General features: G+C 36.8%; 1 protein-coding gene across 8 annotated transcripts in view; it reads left to right on the top strand.

Annotated features, from left to right (window-relative positions):
• UBR5 (ubiquitin protein ligase E3 component n-recognin 5) overlaps nt 1-21,502 on the top strand; it is an 84,662-nt gene that overhangs the window by 52,784 nt on the left and 10,376 nt on the right. For 2 of the 8 annotated variants that reach the window (XM_062490706.1, XM_062490642.1), the window contains 27 exons: nt 485-529; nt 3,627-3,753; nt 4,673-4,824; nt 5,220-5,315; nt 5,729-5,852; nt 6,173-6,270; nt 7,074-7,222; nt 7,657-7,748; nt 8,661-8,807; nt 8,906-9,024; nt 9,119-9,245; nt 9,345-9,474; nt 9,695-9,855; nt 10,368-10,607; nt 10,760-10,883; nt 11,474-11,585; nt 12,615-12,746; nt 13,388-13,645; nt 13,991-14,259; nt 16,211-16,422; nt 16,790-17,020; nt 18,759-18,832; nt 19,403-19,575; nt 19,654-19,788; nt 20,234-20,454; nt 21,075-21,195; nt 21,306-21,413. In XM_062490706.1, the coding sequence (XP_062346690.1) occupies nt 485-529; nt 3,627-3,753; nt 4,673-4,824; nt 5,220-5,315; nt 5,729-5,852; nt 6,173-6,270; nt 7,074-7,222; nt 7,657-7,748; nt 8,661-8,807; nt 8,906-9,024; nt 9,119-9,245; nt 9,345-9,474; nt 9,695-9,855; nt 10,368-10,607; nt 10,760-10,883; nt 11,474-11,585; nt 12,615-12,746; nt 13,388-13,645; nt 13,991-14,259; nt 16,211-16,422; nt 16,790-17,020; nt 18,759-18,832; nt 19,403-19,575; nt 19,654-19,788; nt 20,234-20,454; nt 21,075-21,195; nt 21,306-21,413 (3,977 nt within the window). The remainder of the gene's footprint in view (nt 1-484; nt 530-3,626; nt 3,754-4,672; nt 4,825-5,219; nt 5,316-5,728; nt 5,853-6,172; nt 6,271-7,073; nt 7,223-7,656; nt 7,749-8,660; nt 8,808-8,905; nt 9,025-9,118; nt 9,246-9,344; nt 9,475-9,694; nt 9,856-10,367; nt 10,608-10,759; nt 10,884-11,473; nt 11,586-12,614; nt 12,747-13,387; nt 13,646-13,990; nt 14,260-16,210; nt 16,423-16,789; nt 17,021-18,758; nt 18,833-19,402; nt 19,576-19,653; nt 19,789-20,233; nt 20,455-21,074; nt 21,196-21,305; nt 21,414-21,502) is intronic. The other 6 variants (XM_062490688.1, XM_062490697.1, XM_062490666.1 and 3 more) reach the window with 5 other exon arrangements.

The raw sequence follows: 21,502 nt of genomic DNA, 5'->3' as shown, positions 1-21,502 counted from the left end.
TATTACTCTCATAAGATTTTATGATATTTTTATAAGACTTCAATACTTAAGAGCACTAAGCTGTTTTTATTGATAGTAAAAGCTTTTGACATTCACATGTTAATTTTAGATGAAAGAAGTATTTTTCTACCTTTGTATCACTACTTTTCACTACTTTTTATATCACAAGTAAAATTTATGAGAAATGGTATTTAATAATTTTGAAATGTTCTAGTATATGTTAATACCTTCAATTAGAAATGCTACTTGTCATTGATATGTATTAAGAAATGTGGAAGAATGACCTATTCATTCCAGTTACTGACACCATTTTAAAATGTCTGTTAAAAACTGTTATAAAAAGCATGTTAACAGAACAAGGTTGCTAAGTCAAGCACTCAAAAATTAGGGAATTTAGGGCAGAATTAAGTTTACCCATGTGCTGTACACGGGTATGCATTGTGAAATGGTCTTTAATTACACCGTCATACTATTTTTTCCACAGGACTACCTCATTCAGTGCACAAGATGGACGGTGCTCACCGAATGGGTAGCTATTCAATATTTCTTTTTATCCTCATCATTCAGTGTGTGGCCCCATTCCTTACTCTTGCACACCATACAAACCCTGCACTGAATAACAAATGAACTTCCTTGTGGGATTTTTGTATGGTGCTGTCATTGAATTTTAGTCATTTATAGACCTTAATTGTTCCTATATCCCTATTTATAAAGTGGGGGTAATGTGCAGCTTTCTCATCTCTTGATTGGAGTTTTATTATAGCTTGAAGTTTTTCTGTATTCAAAGCTATTAACTAATTTTGAATGTTCTGTTTGAGAAGCCTAGGGCCTGATTTTGAGTAGGTGTTACTTCAAAACACTGAATTCTAGAGCTGGATGAATTGTAGTTTTAGTTGTGCTGTGAATGTTAATTATTTCTGTGAGTCAGGCACCTTTTAGGTGTCCAGAAATGAGTAAAATGTATCACGATCATGTGTAAAAACTTGTTTCACAAAGTTATGTGTGCTGATAGATGTAGCAGAAATAGATTCCAGTTTTCCAAAGCAATTTTCAGTGGCATTAAGCACAACACAGTGTTTCTGCCTCTCCTTCCCAAGCTGTTGCTGCCTTACTGCTCCCCTCCCTGATTTTGCAGCAAACAAGGCATAAACAGCCTGCTCTCTGTACCTTCATCTTCAGTGTGTCGTCCATCCTGTGCACTGATTGAGGCAGGGGTCTTGTTGCTGAGCGCAGGGCGGGTGGGGTGACAAAACAATCCGAAACAAAAAACCCAAACCAAAATAAACGAACAAAACGTAACTGTGTAACTCAAGATTGTATTACCATAAGCATGTAAGGAAGTTGAAATAAGGATGCCTAGGCAAACTTAATCCGACTTTTTCTATGAGTGCTTGTCTTTGCAATCTTGACATTTTTTTCAGTAACTTCATTTGGTGTAATATAACTTTCTGAAAAAATGAAAAACAAGAACCTGAAAGACTTGTAACACTCCTCTGCCTCTCTCTTTATCCCTCATAAAACTTGTCCTTGAAGGAGATTAATATATTTAGATTCAGGTCACATTTAGCTTCCACTGTAACTGTTAGTGATGGATATTAGGACAAGTTTATTTTCTGTTTATCGAATGGAAGGAGTAGTGACTTATGTTTCTGTTTGTGAGTTACTTGGTCATCTCTTAAACTTTAAAAGGAGATTGATTTAGAAGTAAAAGCTTCAATTCCAGACATACAAATATGATGTTTCTTAACAATTTCAGAATGTAGTGCCACTTTCCAGCTAGTACCTGCCTGAGATTCTTCACTCTTCTTCTTAAGTGCCAGAAGGGAAATATTGAGGGCAGGGATAAGGTTTTATTTTCCTTCTCTTTTCTCTCACATCCTGTGCCTAGTTTTGCTATAGGTCCTGCGGTGTTGGATAAATGATGAATTAATTACAGGAAAAGTATTTCTGTGAATGGCTTCAAAGTGGCCTGCAAAGCTGGGGGAAGGCTGCTCTGTTTTTGCGAATTGATATCTCCTCAGTCTTGCGAGTAGAAGGGATCTTGGGGAAAGCATGTCTAAAAGAAATGTCCAAAACATGTTAAATCATTAAAAAGTTGTGATACTAAATTTCAGCTAATGTTACTGAACACAAAAAAACCTAAGGGTTTTTGCCTGGAGAGCTGAGACAGATATCATTAGACAGTAGAACAGCAGATCACCCATTACAGCCAAAACAATTAGAGTTGATGGTTCTCCAGAAAACAAATGCTCACCGTGTAAGTGGAACAGTGAAAATTCAGTTCCAGATTACTTTTTCCAGAACAGGTGAAATCTCTGCTGCAGAGAATGGTTTTATTGCTTGAGTGATCACTCTCAAGAGCTGTGATCCCTTGTGTGAGGGGTCCAGAAGTGATGGGTCATGAGTTATGAAAGTTGGTGGGCCTGTGAAAGGAGTACAGCACAAATAAAATGGCAAGCACAAATTCATTTACAGCTATGAATCAACTTGTAGCTAGGGACACAAGAGTAGTATTCTCTCACTGACAACTGTTCAGTAGTTGTCTGCTTTGGGTAGTTGGTGATCTTTGTCTAGGCAGCCTGCACATGCTTGTGAGCAAGCAAAAGCTAGGATCACTTTTACGAAGGGTAGTGATGAGTAGAAGTATCTAAAGACTAAACTTACCATAACTGCTGACACACACTGTCAGATTACCTTGTTCTTTCATTCTTTGAATGAAAGATATTAATAGTACTTTCCCTTTAAAAAAAAAGGAAAAAAAAAGGACGGAAAAAGAAGAGAACTGTCCAGGCCTTAATAGTGTCGCTGGTGAAAATAAGTGTGTAGAGAATGGTGCCTCTCATTTGAAGAGCCTTTGAATGGCAAGTGAGGACTAACCCTTGCAACTTTGACACGTGTCCTGAAAGAATGTTCAGAGTCATTTTAAGGAAATACTTTTCTTTATTCAGAAATACACGTCTCATCCAGTTGGTACCAAAAACTGGGTTTTAATAAAAATTATGTTCTGTATCTCCCTTGACAAAATTCGGTCCTCAGTATGCGTAGAACCTGTAGGTGGTATGGTGCTTAGGGTTGTAGATGTTAGAAGAAATGGTAGTTCTTTCTGATGTAAACTGATTGTACTGCCTTTTTATACTCCAAACACAGTTCTCCTAAGCATGTTCATACCTAGAGTGTGTATATTACAAGCCAACACATTTGCATTGTTCATGGATGTTCACTGAAGTGTGGTTTGTTTGTTTTCTTGTTCTCCTGGTCTGGTGTTTAGGTGTGGGTTGTTTTGGTGGGTTTGTTTATTTTGTTTTGTATGTTTTTAATGGTTGTTTTTGTTTGTGTTTTGTTTTGTTTTCTTTGGGTTTTTTGTCATTTTTATCAAGGCTTTTTTTAAACCTTGACTCAGCAAGTGTCTGTAATTGGTTAAATGATAGGACCCTGTCTGTTGATGATACTGAAAGCTTGTACAGAATCATTATTAAGCCTATCCAAAATAAAAATTTGTATGTGAGCCTAGTCTGTCTCTAAATGTAAAAAAAAAAAAAAAAAAGGTGACATTCCATGTTTTATACTATTTTCTTATAACTTTTCCAAGTAATATTTTAGCACTGACGCTTTTCTTAATTTTTCAGAAGCAGAGCGCTCTGAAAGGAACACGTTTGCTGAAAGGCTCTCAGCCGTGGAAGCTATTGCAAATGCAATCTCTGTTGTGTCAAGTAATGGTCCAGGAAATAGGGCAGGATCATCAAGCAGCAGGAGGTAAACTGAGTAATGCTTTCTTCTTGTTTTCTGTATGCTAATTTCAGTATTAACTACCAATCTGTTATTAATTCTTTCCTTTGGTCTAGTTTAAGAATTGGTCTATGTTGCTAGCTTAAAATTGGATTTTACTTCTTTAAGCACCAAACTAGAGCTCTAGTGGCTTTTTGGACCCTTTTTTGTGTGAGAACTAAGGGTGGGATATTTCTAAACTAATCCTGTTTTCTGGGGTTGATGCTGTGTTTGTCAGTTGTGAAATGTAAATATTCCTCCTTGTGGAGAAAGGGAATTTGAGGATAAGCTCTAGTGTTCTTTATCAAGAAGTAGTAAGTCTCACAGAACTACTGTGGTGGTGTCCAGGCTTGTTTTAAGAGAATTTCTGAGTGGGATGGTCACTTAAGCAGATGGGTAACACTGAGACCAATATAACACCACTGGGGAAGAATTTCAATTGATTCATTTTATTCTAAGCAGTCATTAAAAAGAAATTCCGTCAAGGCCCATTTTTTATCCTTTCATTAACCTCTTCTTGTAGTTAGATTTTAAAAAGCAGTAGCAACAACAGCAAATCTTTACAATAGCTTAACACTCCCAGCCATGAGCTTGGGCTAAAAGGAATGTCATATAGCCATAAGAATGCCCATCAGTTGCTGCCTGCAAGAGGCAGTGCTGTGTTGCTTAGGGATGTGCTCTGGGCTCAGATCTGACTTGAAGCTTTGCTGAGTGACTCCTCTTCCAAAGCTAAAACATTCTAGTGCAACAAAATGTAATGAAAATTACCTCTTGGCTCGTTCTATTTATGCTGAAATAAAATGGTGATAAGAGGAGTCTGTTTTCCTTTTTCAGTGTGAAATTTTTCTTGAATGTGTTCTAATTATAAATGAAAATGAGAGTATTTCTGCTTTGGTTTTGTATTTAGTTTGAGATTAAGGGAAATGATGAGAAGATCCTTGAGAGCTGCTGGATTGGGCCGACATGAAGCTGGGGCTTCATCAAGTGATCATCAGGACCCAGTTTCTCCACCAATAGCTCCTCCCAGCTGGGTTCCAGATCCTCCTGCAATGGATCCAGGTAAGTCTGCTCAATATCACATTAGATTGTAGAAGAGATTTGGTAAAGAACCGATGGCTTTTAAGGTGAATAATAACTTACTTTAGTCTCACACTGAAATCAGTCTAATGCCATTGAGGTAGCAAGTGTTCACTGGGATAACTTTAAGAGTTTACTGGAGACTTAACAGCTGTTTTTAAAACCAGTATGTGTCTTTTTAATGCTGGTGTCAAACCTCTGGGAAGTCTGCTTTGTAATGCTGAGTTACATTACAGACCTAGGAATGTGGCCGTTTGTGGGGAAGGTTACCAGTTAAATACAGAAAACCTGCAGCGTGTTAGACATTGCAGCAAGAGCATGTTGTTAGGGATGTTTTTATGTATTGATATACATCCTGCTATTCTGTTTACTGAAAGATGGTGACATTGATTTTATCCTGGCCCCCGCTGTGGGATCTCTTACCACAGCAGCGACTGGCACCGGCCAAGGACCCAGCACTTCCACAATACCAGGTGAGGACATACTGCTTATTTAATTATCCTTTAGAATGAAAGTTGTCTCAAAAGCTGTCTTTGCTTGCACAGACTTGCTGCATATGAAAATGCCTCTTATCAGATGAAGATTGGATTGAAGCAGAATTTCTCAAGTGTGCAGCAAGTAAATGAAGCACCATAGTATGTTCTATATAAAATACACATGAAGAGTGACAAATATGTCAAACTATGGAAATCAGCATGAAATTGGGATTACCCTCTGTATTTCAAATATAATTTGGTACTGAAATTCACAGTACTTCAGTGAAGTATTGCTGAAACCACTGAATAGTCAAGTTACAGTTATTCACCCCAGTGAATTACTTGCTTTAAGCAGGTAGTCATTTTTTAAGGAAAAACTGTTTCTCTGCAGTTTTTTTTTCTCACTACAGGTCCTTCTACAGAACCGTCTGTAGTGGAATCGAAGGATCGGAAGGCAAATGCTCATTTCATTCTGAAATTGCTGTGTGATAGTGTTGTTCTACAGCCTTACCTTCGAGAATTGCTGTCAGCTAAGTAAGGATTTTCATATGAGTTCTCACTGTCATTTGTAATGTTATATTACCCTAAATCAATTGCATAGAAACCTTTTAAAAAAGGTTACATAAAGGCCTGTTAATTAAAATTGAGAACATTTGAATACAGCTGTATTGTGTCCTGCTATCCTTAAAAAGTATGTCTGTTTCAGAAAATAAACAAGAGTGCTTATTCACTCTGTGGTTTTTCTGTTTGCACAAGATCAGCAGTGCTGTTTTCATATATTTGCATCCTATGTCTCCTGTTATAATGAAAAAAATTCAGTATTTTAACTTCTCTGTTGGGGTTTTTTTGCCTAGGGATGCGAGAGGCATGACACCATTTATGTCAGCAGTCAGTGGCCGGGCATATCCTGCTGCAATTACAATTCTAGAAACTGCACAGAAAATTGCTAAAGGTACAACAGTTTTAGTAATTGTTAGTGTGTGGTTTCCTTCTAAACTTTGGCATGTGTGCAGAGTCATTACTAACACTGTAGATTGCTGCATGTTTTGGAAATTTTGCTACTGTGGAGTATCTTTCTCTTTTGCAGTTTCTATGTTGCAATAGATTTTTATGATTGTTATTGCTTTTGTGTTCTTTATGGTCTTTTTTGGCATTTCATTGCTTTATAAACCAGTGGATTGAGGTACGGTTTTTTGGTAGGACAAATTAATCACATCTTGAAATTGCAAAAACCTGATATGATACTGTGATATGCCAAGCTAGATCCTGTTCCTGAAAAGACTTCTATACAAACAAGTATTTTGTGACTCTCTTTTAATGTCAGTATTTAATTTTTTAGGAGAAACACGTGAAATTGAATTGAGGGAAACACTTAAGCACATTAGACCTTGTCACACCACAGTCCTGTAGGGCTTTGTGTGGGACAAGAATACTTCTTTTAAGAATATAGTCCATAGTCCTTCAAAATGGTGATCCATTGAATTGATTAAAATATTAGTGAATTTAAAACTGGGGAAGAGATAATGGTTGTGTTTTTCAGTCAGGAATTTGCAGTGGCTTCTATAATAATGAAGAAATAATGTGACAGGCAGAAAGTTTTCTCAAAAAGCTGTGACAGGATTTATTCAAACTTCTAATGCTGTATAAGATTTTGTAATGGCAAGCATCTGCCAAGAGTGGATTCTTTTGGTGGTTTTTTTTTTGTTTTTTTATTGGTGGGGGGTTGTTTTTAACACATTTATTTTATTATTTTAGCTGAAGCAACTTCCAGTGAAAAAGAAGATGATGTGTTTATGGGAATGGTTTGTCCTTCTGGTACAAATCCAGATGACTCTCCTTTGTATGTTTTGTGCTGTAATGATACATGCAGTTTTACCTGGACTGGTGCAGAACATATTAACCAAGTAAGCTTTGTTTTTTTTTTTTCATTTAAAGCAAATAGGAATGTGTTTCAACCATGTATTATTGTGTTAGTCTACTAATCTGATTTTTAAATTATTAATTGCATTGTTTAAATTATTGTGACTTTTAAGTCTGGTGTAGTTACTGCCTCCCCAAACTGCTATGTAGTCTCAAAGCTGACTGTGTTTCTCACAACATGGTTGTTACTAGGTGTGGCTTTTCCCCTCTGGCTAACTTTGGCAAGAACTTTGACTGAGTGGCTCTTGAAAACACTGAGTATTCTAACTTAACAACTAAGTTTCACTTTCTAGAACTGACCTACTTCAAAGTTCAGGCATCAATTTAAACAAGTGCAGTTTTACTGTAACCTGAAATAGTGTGAGATTACAAATACTGTAAGGAAAAAACTGTTCGTAATTTTTTCCCATTTTTTTAGGATATATTTGAATGCCGAACATGTGGCCTGTTGGAATCACTTTGTTGTTGCACAGAATGTGCAAGGGTCTGTCACAAAGGACACGACTGCAAGTAAGTATTGTGATCCATTTCTTAAAATTAAATCAGTATTTTGTGGTTTCCTTTGTTTACTGATACTTAATAAATTTTTTGTTGTTTGAAGTGTTCCAGAGTTAGAGAACAGAAGATTAATGAAATAGTTTTGTGTCTACTCTTAAGATTTATTTAATAGGTCAGAATTGAAAGAGTAACCTGAAGCAGTTTTGTACTTTCCACTTCATACTATTCAGAGCGAATGAATCATTCTTAAAGTGCATAATACTGTGAGAACATTATATCTAAATAATACTGTGTTTTCATTTTGGGTGCCCCTCAGAGTTTTATGAATCTTGATGACAGATCATTCTTGTGAATTTTTAGAAAGATATGTAGGATATTCATCTTCTAAAAATCAACTGTAACACAGGGAAAAGTGAGCAAATGGTCAAGAAATCTCAGATTAACCTGGGCCAAAGTTCTGAATCTGTATGTGTTCTGTGCTGCTGTTACAGGGTATAAAAGTTACAGAATTAATATCCTAGCTGTAGTAAGCTAACAAATACAATTATAAAGATATTCTCAGTACCGTAACAGTTACTGAGATTTTACTGTATGAAAATGAGTATTTTCAGCTTAACTTTCCTGGATGGAGGCTTTTTTTAGAGAAGAATAAATTATCTTGGATGAGTTTTATGGGGACAGTATGAAAAGCTCTGTAGTGAAACTGCCCTCTTAAGATGAGTGTAGGAAACATGGATGACAAATATCACATGCTGCCACATATAAAACCTGTATTTCTCCTTTTAAAGCTAGGTTTTAGCTAACTCTCAGGAACAAAAAACTCCAGAAGGAATCTAAGTGTGTACACTAACACCCTCAGCTTGTGTAGAAGGACTTGGTATGTTACTGAACAGTGTTGCAGTTCACCTTTTCTCTTTCTTGTAGGCTCAAACGAACATCCCCAACAGCCTACTGTGATTGCTGGGAAAAGTGCAAGTGTAAAACACTAATTGCTGGACAAAAGTCTGCTCGCCTTGATCTCCTTTACCGCCTGCTTACCACCACAAATCTTGTTACCATGCCAAATAGCAGGCAAGTTCATATTAGCATTGACTAGGGCAGAATTTTTAAAATTATTTTTTAAATATATGAGGTGTATTGTATCTCCACTAACAATTTTTTCATTACAGGGGAGAGCATCTGCTGTTGTTTTTAGTACAAACAGTTGCTAGGCAAACTGTAGAACACTGCCAGTACAGACCCCCTAGAATCAGAGAAGATCGTAATCGTAAAACTGCAAATCCTGAAGGTAAGAGCTGTTTCAGTGAAATAAATGGCAAATTCCATATTTCAGTTCCTCTTCCTTATGCTTTTTTGTTTTTTCTTTTGTTTTGTATTTCTAGATTCTGATATGCCTGATCATGATTTAGAACCTCCTCGTTTTGCCCAGCTAGCACTGGAACGTGTTTTACAAGACTGGAATGCACTGAAGTCCATGATCATGTTTGGCTCCCAGGAAAATAAAGACCCGTGTGTATCTACACATAATTGTTGATGTCAAGTTTGATCTGATATTTGACACCTGCTGACTTACATAAATTTATTTCCTTTCTTTTTGTTTTTTCCAAGTCTTAGTGCAAGCAGTAGGATAGGTCATCTTCTGCCTGAAGAGCAAGTTTACCTTAATCAGCAAAGTGGAACTATTCGCTTGGACTGTTTTACACACTGCCTTATTGTCAAATGTACAGCAGATATTTTGGTAAGCACTCTTAGCCATGCTCTACATAGGTTTTCTGAATAATATGGTATGATAAGGTATCTCAGGTCATATGCTTGGAAACTAATTTGAAAGTAACTTCAAGTTACTCTTGGTTTTGTGAATTTATATTGTTATGACTGTGATCTCCCTTTGAGTCTTAATCTCTCTTCTTTCATGCTTCAAAATTGCATGTAGTTAATGTAATGACCTCTTTCTTCAGCTGTTAGATACTTTGCTGGGTACCCTGGTAAAGGAATTACAAAACAAGTATACTCCAGGACGCAGAGAAGAAGCTATTGCTGTTACGATGAGATTCCTGCGTTCTGTGGCGAGAGTGTTTGTCATTCTTAGTGTGGAGATGGCTTCCTCCAAAAAGAAAAAGTAAGTGGTGAAGATGTGTGTTGATTGTGTTGGTTTTTTTCCTTTATTTGATTTTTTTTCTCATAAAATGAGTTTGTAAAAATCAACAATAGGCAAAAACATCTGAATTATTTTGTATTCTGTAGACAGATTTGGAAAGATACACAATAGCTGCTGGTATGTCATGTGACTTCTTAATACAGTCAGTGCTTGTTAAACTTACATATTCATACCAAACCTTTTGTTTACAGTGTTAGGGTTTTTTAAAATAGTTTTTTAAAACATATTAAAATTACAGTGTATGGGTTGTTTGTCAGTAGTAGATTTAGATATCAAGCCTCAGTCTTGAATTATTGAATGATAAATGTTTTTCACTGACTTGAATAGGTACATATTGTTTCTATACAAGCAAATGCATGTATCTTTCAAAGGTAATTCTTTTGAGAAAAAAAACAGGACCGTTAATATTGCCATGAAGTTTTTGGGGAAAAAGAAATGTATTTGACATTTATCTTTCTGTATTTTTCCCCCAGCAATTTTATTCCACAGCCAATTGGAAAATGTAAACGTGTATTCCAGGCATTATTGCCGTATGCTGTTGAAGAGTTGTGCAATGTAGCAGAATCTCTAATTATTCCAGTCAGGATGGGAATTGCACGTCCTACAGCACCCTTTACCCTTGCTAGCACTAGTATAGATGCCATGCAGGGAAGTGAAGAACTGTTTTCTGTGGAGCCTCTGCCACCCAGACCATCATCTGACCAGTCAAGCAGGTAAAACTTGTTAAAGCTTACTATCTGTTCTTTTCAAAGACTTCTTAAAGGTGGTTTTATTTTGGAGTTTTTGTTAGCTTTGCATTAAGTGATACCCAGAGGTCCAAATCTACTTTATTTGAGGATTTATTTTTATATATTTTTCTTTTAAGTTCTAGTCAATCTCAGTCATCCTACATAATAAGGAATCCTCAGCAAAGACGAATCAGCCAGTCACAACCAGTTCGTGGCAGGGATGAAGAACAAGATGATATTGTTTCAGCTGATGTAGAAGAGGTCAGTTTTCGTTTTTGTACTCGTTTTTTCTTCTCAGTATGGCACACCTAATGCATTAGCCTGTGCTTTAACATGTGAACCTGAAATCCATGCATCTGATTGGAAAAATATGTCAGGTAGTACTTAATGAAATCTTACAGTGCTGTAAGCATTTTTAATAGAAATGTAACTGTTATTTTCTATTTTATTTCTCCCTGTTAAAAAAGTTTTAAAGTTTTTCAGCACATGGCAGCTATTATGTTGGTTCTGTTAGTAAGCTAGAGGGTTTTTCAGCAGATGATACCTCTTCAGTATTTAGAAGCTAATTATTTGTTTTATAGACAATTTTTTCCTTATAGCATTAAAATCTAATGTCCAAGGCTGTTTTATTTGTGTATGTGATTTTTTTTTTCCCCCCACAATGCTATAAATCATATAGCCATGTACAACTACTGTGGCTGTAGGTTCATTTTTTGTTCATATCAGTTCAATTTTGAGGTCATCTTTCTAATACGTGTTTTTTAAAATCAAACTTTGTGCTCTGATTTGGAAAATGCATAGATTTTCTAATATTGAAGATAGTCTGTCATAATATTACAATCTCTTTTCAGGTTGAGGTGGTTGAGGGTGTGGCTGGTGAAGAAGACCATCATGATGAACAGGAAGAACATGGTGAAGAAAATGCTGAAGCAGAAGGACAGCATGATGAGCATGATGAGGATGGTATGTGTAATGTACATCCTGCACATTCACTGCTTGAGTGAGAAAACTATGCATCAAAAAGAAAAGCATCTTTGGAGTCACCAGTGATAATGATTTGGGAGATTAGCTCGAGTAGAGGGAATCCAAAGGTTCCAGATTGCTCATCTTACAGAAGATGTGTAAAATTAGAGACAACATGTAGTAGACAAGTACATGAACTTTTTCTGGTTGAGGAGAAAATACTAAGTTCCCAAAGGTATCAGATGTTATTATATTCTTGGTTAACAATATATTTTATTTACCTTTTGTATTTGCTGCTTTTTTGTAAAATATTGGCTGTTGGGCCAGTGATGACGAGAGTGTTCTCAAAAGCGATTTGAATCCTGGCAAGCTGCTTCTCAAATCAGAAAGTACTAAATTATGGTTCAGTGTTTTGTAGATAATCAATCCTGTATGAAAATGTTTGAAATTAATATTACTTGTCTTGCATTACTTAGTTGGGGATTAGATGACCCAAAGCTATGATTTTAAAAAAAGTTACCTTTTCTTTCTATTGTGCTTTGTATTTCCAGTCAGTCCATTTACAGTATAGGAAATCTGTTTACTGATTGACTGAATATTCAAACATTTCAGTCATAAAGCTTAAAACTGGACTAGAACCTGTATATTTAATTAGGGTTTTTTAAGTTTGCAAGTATCCCTTAAATACTAGTTGGCACAGTATATGGTAAATTGTCCTAGTACATGTGTATGAAGAGTTGAGGAGTCTTTTGGCTGGAGCAGCTTATTTTGAGTCCTAAAAGCCTTTATTTTCACTGTGTGTTGAACGTACATGTATAGTGCAGAGTGAGGGTGGGTGGCTAATTGCTGGAAAATAAGAAGACATGCTCCAGGTATTGTTGGGTGTCCATACTGCTTTTATGTCCTGCATATCCATTAACTTCTGCTATAGTAAGAGTGTCTGGGGTTTATTTCTGTCTTACATGAGTCACTACAGTAATTACAATTTTGTCTTCTAAACATGAGATGTTTTGTCCGTTGTTTTTATAGGCAGTGATATGGAGTTGGATTTGCTAGCTGCTGCTGAAACAGAAAGTGACAGTGAGAGCAACCACAGTAACCAGGACAATGCCAGTGGGCGCAGAAGTGTTGTCACCGCAGCTACTGCTGGGTCTGAAGCAGGTACACCACGTCTTTTGGGGTCTAATCTAGCTGGTTAAACTTAGATACTAGGAGTAAGTATCCTCCTCCCTCCCCAGAATACCCGTTTTTCTTTTGCTCTAATAGTAAGGTACTATGCAGACTCTTTGGACAAGGAAATGCATTAAGATGTGATCTGCATTTTTTGTTCCTATGGAGCGTGTGCATGTGTTAGAAATTACCTCACGCTGTTGTGTAGTGAAATGAAATGTTCTTACTTATTTTTAAGTGTAGAAGTTTAAAACAATGGTTTATGATTTAAATCAATGTACAAAACCTGAGCACTCTTTGTACAGGTTTTTTAGAGCAACTGCCTTACTGTTAAATTTGGAAACATAATTTTTAGAATTCTTTTCCTAGGGGTATAATCAGTAAAGAGTTTTTAAATCAAATTACTTCATAATTTATATTTTGTAGTGTAAGTAATCATACTGCTTTTTCATTACACCAGTGGAGAATTAGCAGTATGTTATAAGGATAATTTATTGAACAATTTCAATAGTGGTACTTGAACATTTTTAGTATACTGTAGTCTCTCATAAAAGAAATCTGCTGTGCTGACATGATACATGTATACGTGCACAGGTGTGGAACTGTCAGTTACTGCTTATTTTTCTCAACAGGAGCTAGCAGTGTTCCAGCGTTTTTTTCTGAAGATGACTCTCAATCAAATGATTCCAGTGACTCTGATAGCAGCAGCAGTCAGAGCGATGACATAGAGCAGGAGACCTTCATGCTTGATGAGCCTCTGGAGCGAACCACAAATAGTTCCCATGCCAATGGTGCTGCCCAGGCTCCCCGTTCCATGCAGTGGGCTGTACGGAATACCCAAAACCAGAGGACTACTAGCACAGCTCCCTCCAGTACGTCAACCCCAGCAGGCAAGTCTTGAGTGAATTGCATGCGTGAATTCCAGCTAGCTCTGGCTTTACTCCTTCCTCTGCTTTTGTTTGTTCCCTTAAGGATGAAATCTTATCTCTTTGTCATAGTGCTGATCTACATTGACTGTTCCAGTTCTAGTTTTGAATATAAAAAAGGGAAAAGATCTGTTGCAGTTAAGATCTGAGTATGCTTACTGTAATTAGTAATTATTTGCTAGTTGCAGTTGTGATGTCAGTAATATTTACAAATTTATTTCTGTAAGTTTTCATGAAATCAATCCATACACAAACAACATAGCCAAGATGAAATGAGTTCATTAATGTCATCTCTTCTTTTATGTTTAGCAAGTTCAGCGGGCTTGATTTATATTGATCCCTCAAACCTACGTCGGAGTGGTACCATCAGTACAAGTGCTGCAGCAGCTGCTGCAGCACTTGAAGCCAGCAATGCAAGCAGCTATTTAACATCTGCAAGCAGCTTAGCAAGAGCATACAGTATTGTGATACGGCAGATATCTGATCTGATGGGTCTGATTCCCAAATACAATCACTTAGTATACTCCCAGATTCCTGCTGCAGTGAAGCTGACTTATCAAGATGCAGTTAACTTGCAGGTAAGAACATGGAAATTTTCATAGAGGAACATTATTTCAGTACAGCTGGTGTTTTTTAGGTAAAATTATAGAATTGTTGAGATTGAAAGTGACTTCTGCACATTGGTTAGTCTAAATTTCTTTGAGGGTCAGGCTGCTCAGGACTGCAGCTGCTCTGAACAACCTGTTAAATGTTTGACAATTCTCACAGTGCAAGAGAATTTTTCTTGAGTTTAAAGGGACTTAGCAAGTATTTCAATTTGTACCCTTTTCGACTTGTTCATCCACTGGGTATCACTAAGAAGACTCTGGCTTTATGTACTTCATACCTTTTTATCAGGTATTTGTATATGCTGGTAAGATCTTCCTGAGTTTGTTTCTTCAGTGTAAAGTGTCCCAGCATTCTCAGCCTCTTCTCATGTTAAGAGAGAGTGTGGGCTAAAGGGACTATGGTTTCTTACTTCATTAAATTGGTAGTATTTCATGTACATATATTCTTTCAAAAAAATAAACTTAAGTTGATTTTGTTTAAACAATGCCTGACTGGTACAGAAATAGTTAAGTCAGAATTGACTAGGGATTTCTGCTAGACATCTGTTGCCATATTCTATTTGATATGAACTGTTGAGTGTGTATAAGAAGAAAGTTAATAAGGGCCAAATAATGTAATGAGATAAAAGATTTGTACAGGTAAATGTACTGTTCACTGTCCCTTCCTTCAGGGACATGGTCATCCTTTCCATGTTATGCACATATTTTTTTATACAGTGCTCTTGACTGTTTTTGAAAGTTTATGTAAAATGCATCTGTAGAGAAAATACGTGTCAGACAGCAGTCTTCCCCTTGATGTATAGACATTAGTTTCAGAGACTGACAAGGCAGGAGGGACTCCAGAGTGTTCACAAAGTATGTTTCAACTTGTACCTGGGCATAGTGTATAGGGTAAAATTACACGTACTGAATTTAGTACAGAAGTCAGCTGTCAGAATAACACAGCTGCTATGTGGGGGCAGGAAATCAAGGGATGCTGTTTTCTGTTAGGAGTGCTGTGTAGAGATGTGGAAACCTGCTGACAATGTATTTACTTGTAATTGGGCCACATGGTATTTGTATGGCTCTGGGTTTTTTTTCAGTGTGATGGAAGGAAAAGACCTCTGATTTGGGAGAGGAAGGTTAGAAAGATACTCTGGGATCAAACACTGGAGTGAACAAACAGGGAAATAAATAAGACAGTGTAGTTTTATTATGGAGGAGACTAAAATAATTTTCTGTTCATGAGATTCTTAATGGGAAAAGTGAATAGGAGATCTGTCCACCTGAGGCATGAAGAAGTTTATATTAGCACAGGAAAGCTGAACAGTGGAGGTTTTGTTTGGACACAGAAATGGGGTTGAGACAGCATTTTGTTAGTTTAGTGCATTAGCAGTGTTAAGGATGTTTTTGAAGACCAGAATGCAGAAGAATGAAGAAAGCAAACTGATGTTGGATCAAAAAACCCTGAAGCAAAGATGAGACCAGGAGGTGAGACTTGTATACAGACATAGTTCTCTGTGCAGGTCTTACTTTTGTTGTCTTCACTGAGTAATTTGCAAGGGGAGAAGAATGGCAAAAGATCTGGCTGAATTCCACAGCAGGGTGAGGGCTGTTAAAGCTAATAGAAAGTCAGCAGTTAAGCGAAAATCACCAAGTTGTGCACGCCTGGGAGATGCTGACTGATCATAAAGGGAGGAGTAGAAGAGATGCCCAAAAGAGAGAGAGGGATGGTGAGAATGCTTTATAGATATCAAGGTATGAAGTGACGAGGGCTGCATACCACCACAGTAAATCGGCATTCTGAAAAGAGCTTTCAGAAACCGATCATTGATAATTCTTGAGCACGGTTTTACAGCCTCTTTGTAGGGAATCAGGAAAATTTCATTCTCGTCATCTAGTTCCATTGTTTGCAAAACTAGTTAAATTTCTTTTTCTATAGAATTACGTGGAAGAAAAGCTTATTCCTACTTGGAATTGGATGGTCAGTATCATGGACTCTACTGAAGCTCAGCTGCGTTATGGTTCGGCATTATCATCTGCTGGTGATCCTGGGCACCCAAATCATCCTCTCCATGCTTCTCAGAACTCAGCTAGAAGGGAAAGGATGACAGCCCGTGAGGAAGCCAGCTTGAGAACACTTGAGGGAAGAAGGTATGAAAATAGTTTGATTACTGCATGCAATATGAATTATCAGTGTTATAGTAAAATCTTATTCACAGACATTTTAGGGATCAAATTTTGCAGCGCTGGAATGTAGTTACTGTTTTTATTTAATTTGCATTCCTGTGTTGTTGCTACTAGTTGGTTTATTCTGACATACTAGATTCATCTTGAGCATTAACTGTTCAAAGTGTACTGCATCTGGACTACTTTTCTGTGCTTGTAGCTTGTTATCGCTATTTTTGTGTGGAGTTCACTGAGATTTTACATCCAAATTTCAAATATAAGGCTTATAAATAAAGTATGTGTTTTCCTGTGTTGCCTGATGTGTCTGTATTCAATCCTTTTCCTTCACTAGACGTGCAACTTTACTCAGTGCCCGTCAGGGAATGATGTCAGCACGTGGTGATTTCCTGAACTACGCACTCTCCTTGATGCGTTCTCACAATGATGAGCACTCGGACGTTCTTCCCGTTCTAGATGTCTGCTCACTAAAGCACGTGGCATATGTTTTTCAAGCCCTTATTTATTGGATTAAAGCAATGAATCAACAGACAACGTTGGATACTCCTCAGCTGGAAAGGAAAAGGTATTGAGGTTCACTCCTAGAAACAAAACTGAAGTAAAAGTGGCATAAGCCCTTTTGTTTCAGTCTTTGGCATTGTTCCTCAGCAACTTCTATAAATACATGCATTGATCTGTATGCCTGTGTGTGGGTGTGTGGAGTAACATACATATTATAAAAAGAATTTCTATAATGGTTTATAATGTACCTGTGTTTGATAAGCCTGTTGCAGTACCCTGTTCACCTTTTTTTTAATGCTATAAAATGTTTTCTTACTGTTGAAACTTGAGTTGGATTTTTAGCTCTGTAGCAGTGCTTCTAAAAGACATAGGACAGTTTCTCAGGTAATGGTGTGAGACATGCATTTGATGTGATTACTGCTTAATTAGGTATCTGTCAAGCATGTTGCACCATAATCATTGGAGATTAGAGATTACATTGTCTGATATAATGGGCTTTGTGGTTTTGTTTTCCATTTGGTTATGTTCATTTAAGACTCACCTGATATTTAAACCACGGTAGGGAAATCAGTAGCTGAAAGTGTCCTTGAGTTGAAAAACTTCTATTTCAACTACGGCATTTTACAAGGTGCATTTTGTTAATTTTCTAGATGTTTTAAGATTTCTTTTTATACTTTTTTCATTTCAAATGCCAGTTAATGCTAATAGAAATGTCCACCTGTTGATAGTCTACAACATCTGTTCTCATTTCTTGCTAGGTTTTTAGGTAATGTACCCAAGCAGTCCTAGTCAACAGTTAATTTTACATTTTCTCTACAAATTTAGTAACTGTAAAATATGAGATATTGATATTTTAGATATCTATTGGACTGCTACTTCAGTAGCAATACTATGTTCATTTTATCTTGGTAATGTAAGGTTTGTTATGACCTCAAAAGTGTACCAGAGGGGGGGTGTTATCAACAGTAGTTTCCTCAGAAGTAAGAATGATACAGTACTGTAATCAACTTTTTGTACTCTCTGACTTGAGTAGTTATAGCTACAGTTTTCACCCTTTTCCAGGCAATAACATTCTTCCAGATGCTGCTTTTCTCAAAAAAGTATTACCTAGTGAAATCTGTCAAATAACTAACTGTTCATTAAAGAATTGTGAAACTTGCATGAAATGCTTTTAAAACGATGAAGGCCTAGACCTTTGGAATTAAAAGTGAGTGGTTCAAACAGTTGCTTCTGTTAAATGACATAGTTGTAGACTGAGTGAAATGAACTTTTTTCAGTCTTCATCTAGTTTCAGAACACGTTTCACAATGCATAAACTGCCAGAAATGAATACTTACCAAAGTTCTTGAGAGAACAGTAGTATAATACAATGAAATCAAGGTTTTTAATGTGCAGCTTGGAGACTCACCTTCTGAAATTACATCGGTGAGACTATTTTTATTTTTAAATTTTGGAATAGTATTCACTTGCATATTTCTTCCACTAATGCAGGGTTCCTAGGATTATATATTGATAGAGTGCTTAAAACCAAGCATCACTGCCCAAAGCTGTAACTTTTAAAACCAAAACTGGTAGGTGGCCAAATGGCTCTAAGGGTAACTGTGTGAGTGATGTAGTGAGTATGTAATGAGAAGCTCTCTACAGTGCTTCAGTTTTAGTTTTGTTTTTGTTAGGTGTAACTCTTAAGTACACTTCCTGATTATGCTACAGATATAGATGTTTTGCATAATAATTTCTTCAAGATAATTGACTCTTCTTGCTTTTCTGTTTTTTTGTTGTTGTTTTGGGTGTTTTTTGTTAAGAACCCGTGAGCTTTTGGAACTGGGTCTTGACAACGAAGATTCGGAACATGAAAATGATGATGATACCAATCAAAGTTAGTATACAAAAATTGACATAGCATACCAAAATGCCAGACTTTCTTAGTGTTTTTTCCCTTCAGTTAGCTGAGACTTTGAGTAAATTCTGCTGCTTGTATATGTAAAGTTTGGTTTTAGTAAGATTTTCTTAGCATTGTTACATTACCAAGTTTCTTCTGTAATTGCCCATTTCATTGTCTCTCATTTTGGGGTTGTTATTTTCATCTCCTTTCTCACTAAACTGCAGCATTTCTGCCCTTACCTACCATTTTGCATTAAAACTTGAATCATAGTTAAACTCATTTTTTGGATCTGATAAAACTGTGCTAAAAATGAAACACTGCATGCAGTGTAGGAGTGCAGGAGTGCCTGTTCAGTAAATCTAGGTATAGTAAAAATAATAAAAATTATAAATAAGCAAATTAATAAGGATAACACAGCATTTGCAGAAGCATCCTGTATAAATATTAAATTTGCAGAGATTCTTCTCTAGTCAGGTAGCTAAGAGGGAAGGATATTAATTTTTGGCACTTTATATCCTTTGCTTTTATAACTGTGAAAAGTGATTTGAAATCTCTGATATTTAGGTGCTACACTCAACGACAAAGATGAGGACACCCTCCCAGCAGAGACTGGCCAAAACCATCCATTTTTCAGACGGTCAGACTCTATGACATTCCTTGGCTGCATTCCACCCAATCCTTTCGAGGTTCCTCTGGCAGAGGCCATCCCCTTGGCAGATCAACCACATCTATTACAGGTGACATCAGAGATGGTGTTTTGGAAGAAAACCGCAGTTTGCTATTTCATTCCTCACCGAAGTATATTATTGACCCAGAACACTTCTGTTGTTTTTCAGCCGAACGCTCGCAAAGAAGATCTGTTCGGCCGACCCAGTCAGGGTCTGTACTCATCCTCTGCCAACAGCGGCAAGTGCTTAGTGGAAGTTACAGTGGATAGAAACTGCCTTGAGGTAAACGTTAAGCTTTATTAATTTAAACAATATGGTAACTTAAACTAGAACCTTCATTCCTTAAAAAGACACTTTAATGTATTCAGAGAGAAGTTTATGTAGCTTTTAGAATGATAATTTAAAAGCCCGGTGCCTGTGAAAACTTGAAATATTTATGAAAAGTATGCTTAATGTAGTAACTTGATGATTACTGATTTATAGCAAATTTCAGGTAATATTATTAAATGCAGCAGTACAATACTGAGTTAATTTTGAAATGCTAATTATGTAAGTATTTTGGATAAGAAGATGTAAATCTTTCTGTAGTCCAGTAGATTTTACTTGCCTTCAGACTGAACATGATTGAGGTCACTGTGTTTTAAGATATACATCTGTCAATATATATCTATTGAAAAAGCCTTCTAGGCCTCTTTGAAAGTGCAATTAAATTTTACTTCTCCTTTAGGTTCTTCCAACTAAAATGTCTTATGCAGCCAACTTGAAAAATGTTATGAGCATGCAAAATCGGCAAAAGAAGGAAGGGGAAGAACAAAATGTGCCTACAGAAGAATCTGAGAGTTCAAAACCAGGGCCTTCAGCTCATGATCTTGCAGCACAACTGAAAAGCAGCTTATTGGCAGAGATAGGATTGACAGAAAGTGAAGGGCCACCCCTCACATCTTTCAGGTAGCTGAGTTAAAAAATACTGCTGTGATAAATGACTGTTTGGGACTCTGGAAAATCTTTAAACTAAAACAGGTAGCTTAATTTAATTTGCATTGGTAGTTTGTGATTAGTAGCTTCTAAAATGAATAGTTCAACAGTCTTCAAAGAGATCTGTGCAAACTGTAGACAAATTCCTTTACTCCCTGACTTCCTGCTGTAAACCTACTGTGATGTCCTGGGTAGCCAAGCTGAGGAGCTGGAATCAACAGATTGCTTTCTGTGTCTGGTGGTGCTGCCTACTCTTAATGCAGCTATGGACTGAACCTCCCTCCCTTCAAATTGCAGCTATTTTAAAAGAAATTAAGGTCTTGGTTGATGGGACACCAGTAACAGTGAATTCCATGTAGCAGCAAAAGTTACATATTTTGGAGTAATTACCCTTTGGAAGCAAGACTTTTGTTTTTGCTGAAACTAAGCAGCTTCTTGTGCTTTTGTCCACAGACTTAGTGTACTGTGTCATTGTTTATCAAGAATAAAAAACTTAGTTGAAGGCAGAGGGTAAGAAAAAGCCAAAGTACACAAAATGTGTCTGAATTTTAACTTGATTCCACGTATCTGTCATTTTTTCTTCTTTCTGTCAGGCCGCAGTGTAGTTTCATGGGCATGGTTATTTCTCATGACATGTTGCTGGGACGTTGGCGCCTTTCTTTGGAGTTGTTTGGTAGAGTATTCATGGAAGATGTTGGAGCAGAGCCTGGATCGGTAGGTATTTCTCAGTGTAAGGACATTTCCTCTTGCAGCTTACAAAATTGTGACTCTCCCTGATTATTCTGATTTCGGGGTTTGTGTTTGGTTTTCTTTATTACTTTTAGATCTTGACTGAATTAGGTGGCTTTGAAGTAAAGGAATCGAAATTCCGCAGGGAGATGGAAAAACTTAGAAACCAGCAATCAAGGGATCTAACATTGGAGGTAAAAAATGTTAGTTTACCTTTGAATAAACTTTCATTAAAAGTTGAATTATTACAGTAAATTGATAGGAGAAGTTGTATTTCAGAGTCTGCAAGCAG

This window comes from Cinclus cinclus, chromosome 1, assembly GCF_963662255.1.
Source record: "Cinclus cinclus chromosome 1, bCinCin1.1, whole genome shotgun sequence".
In the NCBI taxonomy this organism is placed as follows: domain Eukaryota; kingdom Metazoa; phylum Chordata; class Aves; order Passeriformes; family Cinclidae; genus Cinclus; species Cinclus cinclus.
This window is presented reverse-complemented; position numbering and strand designations above follow the sequence as displayed.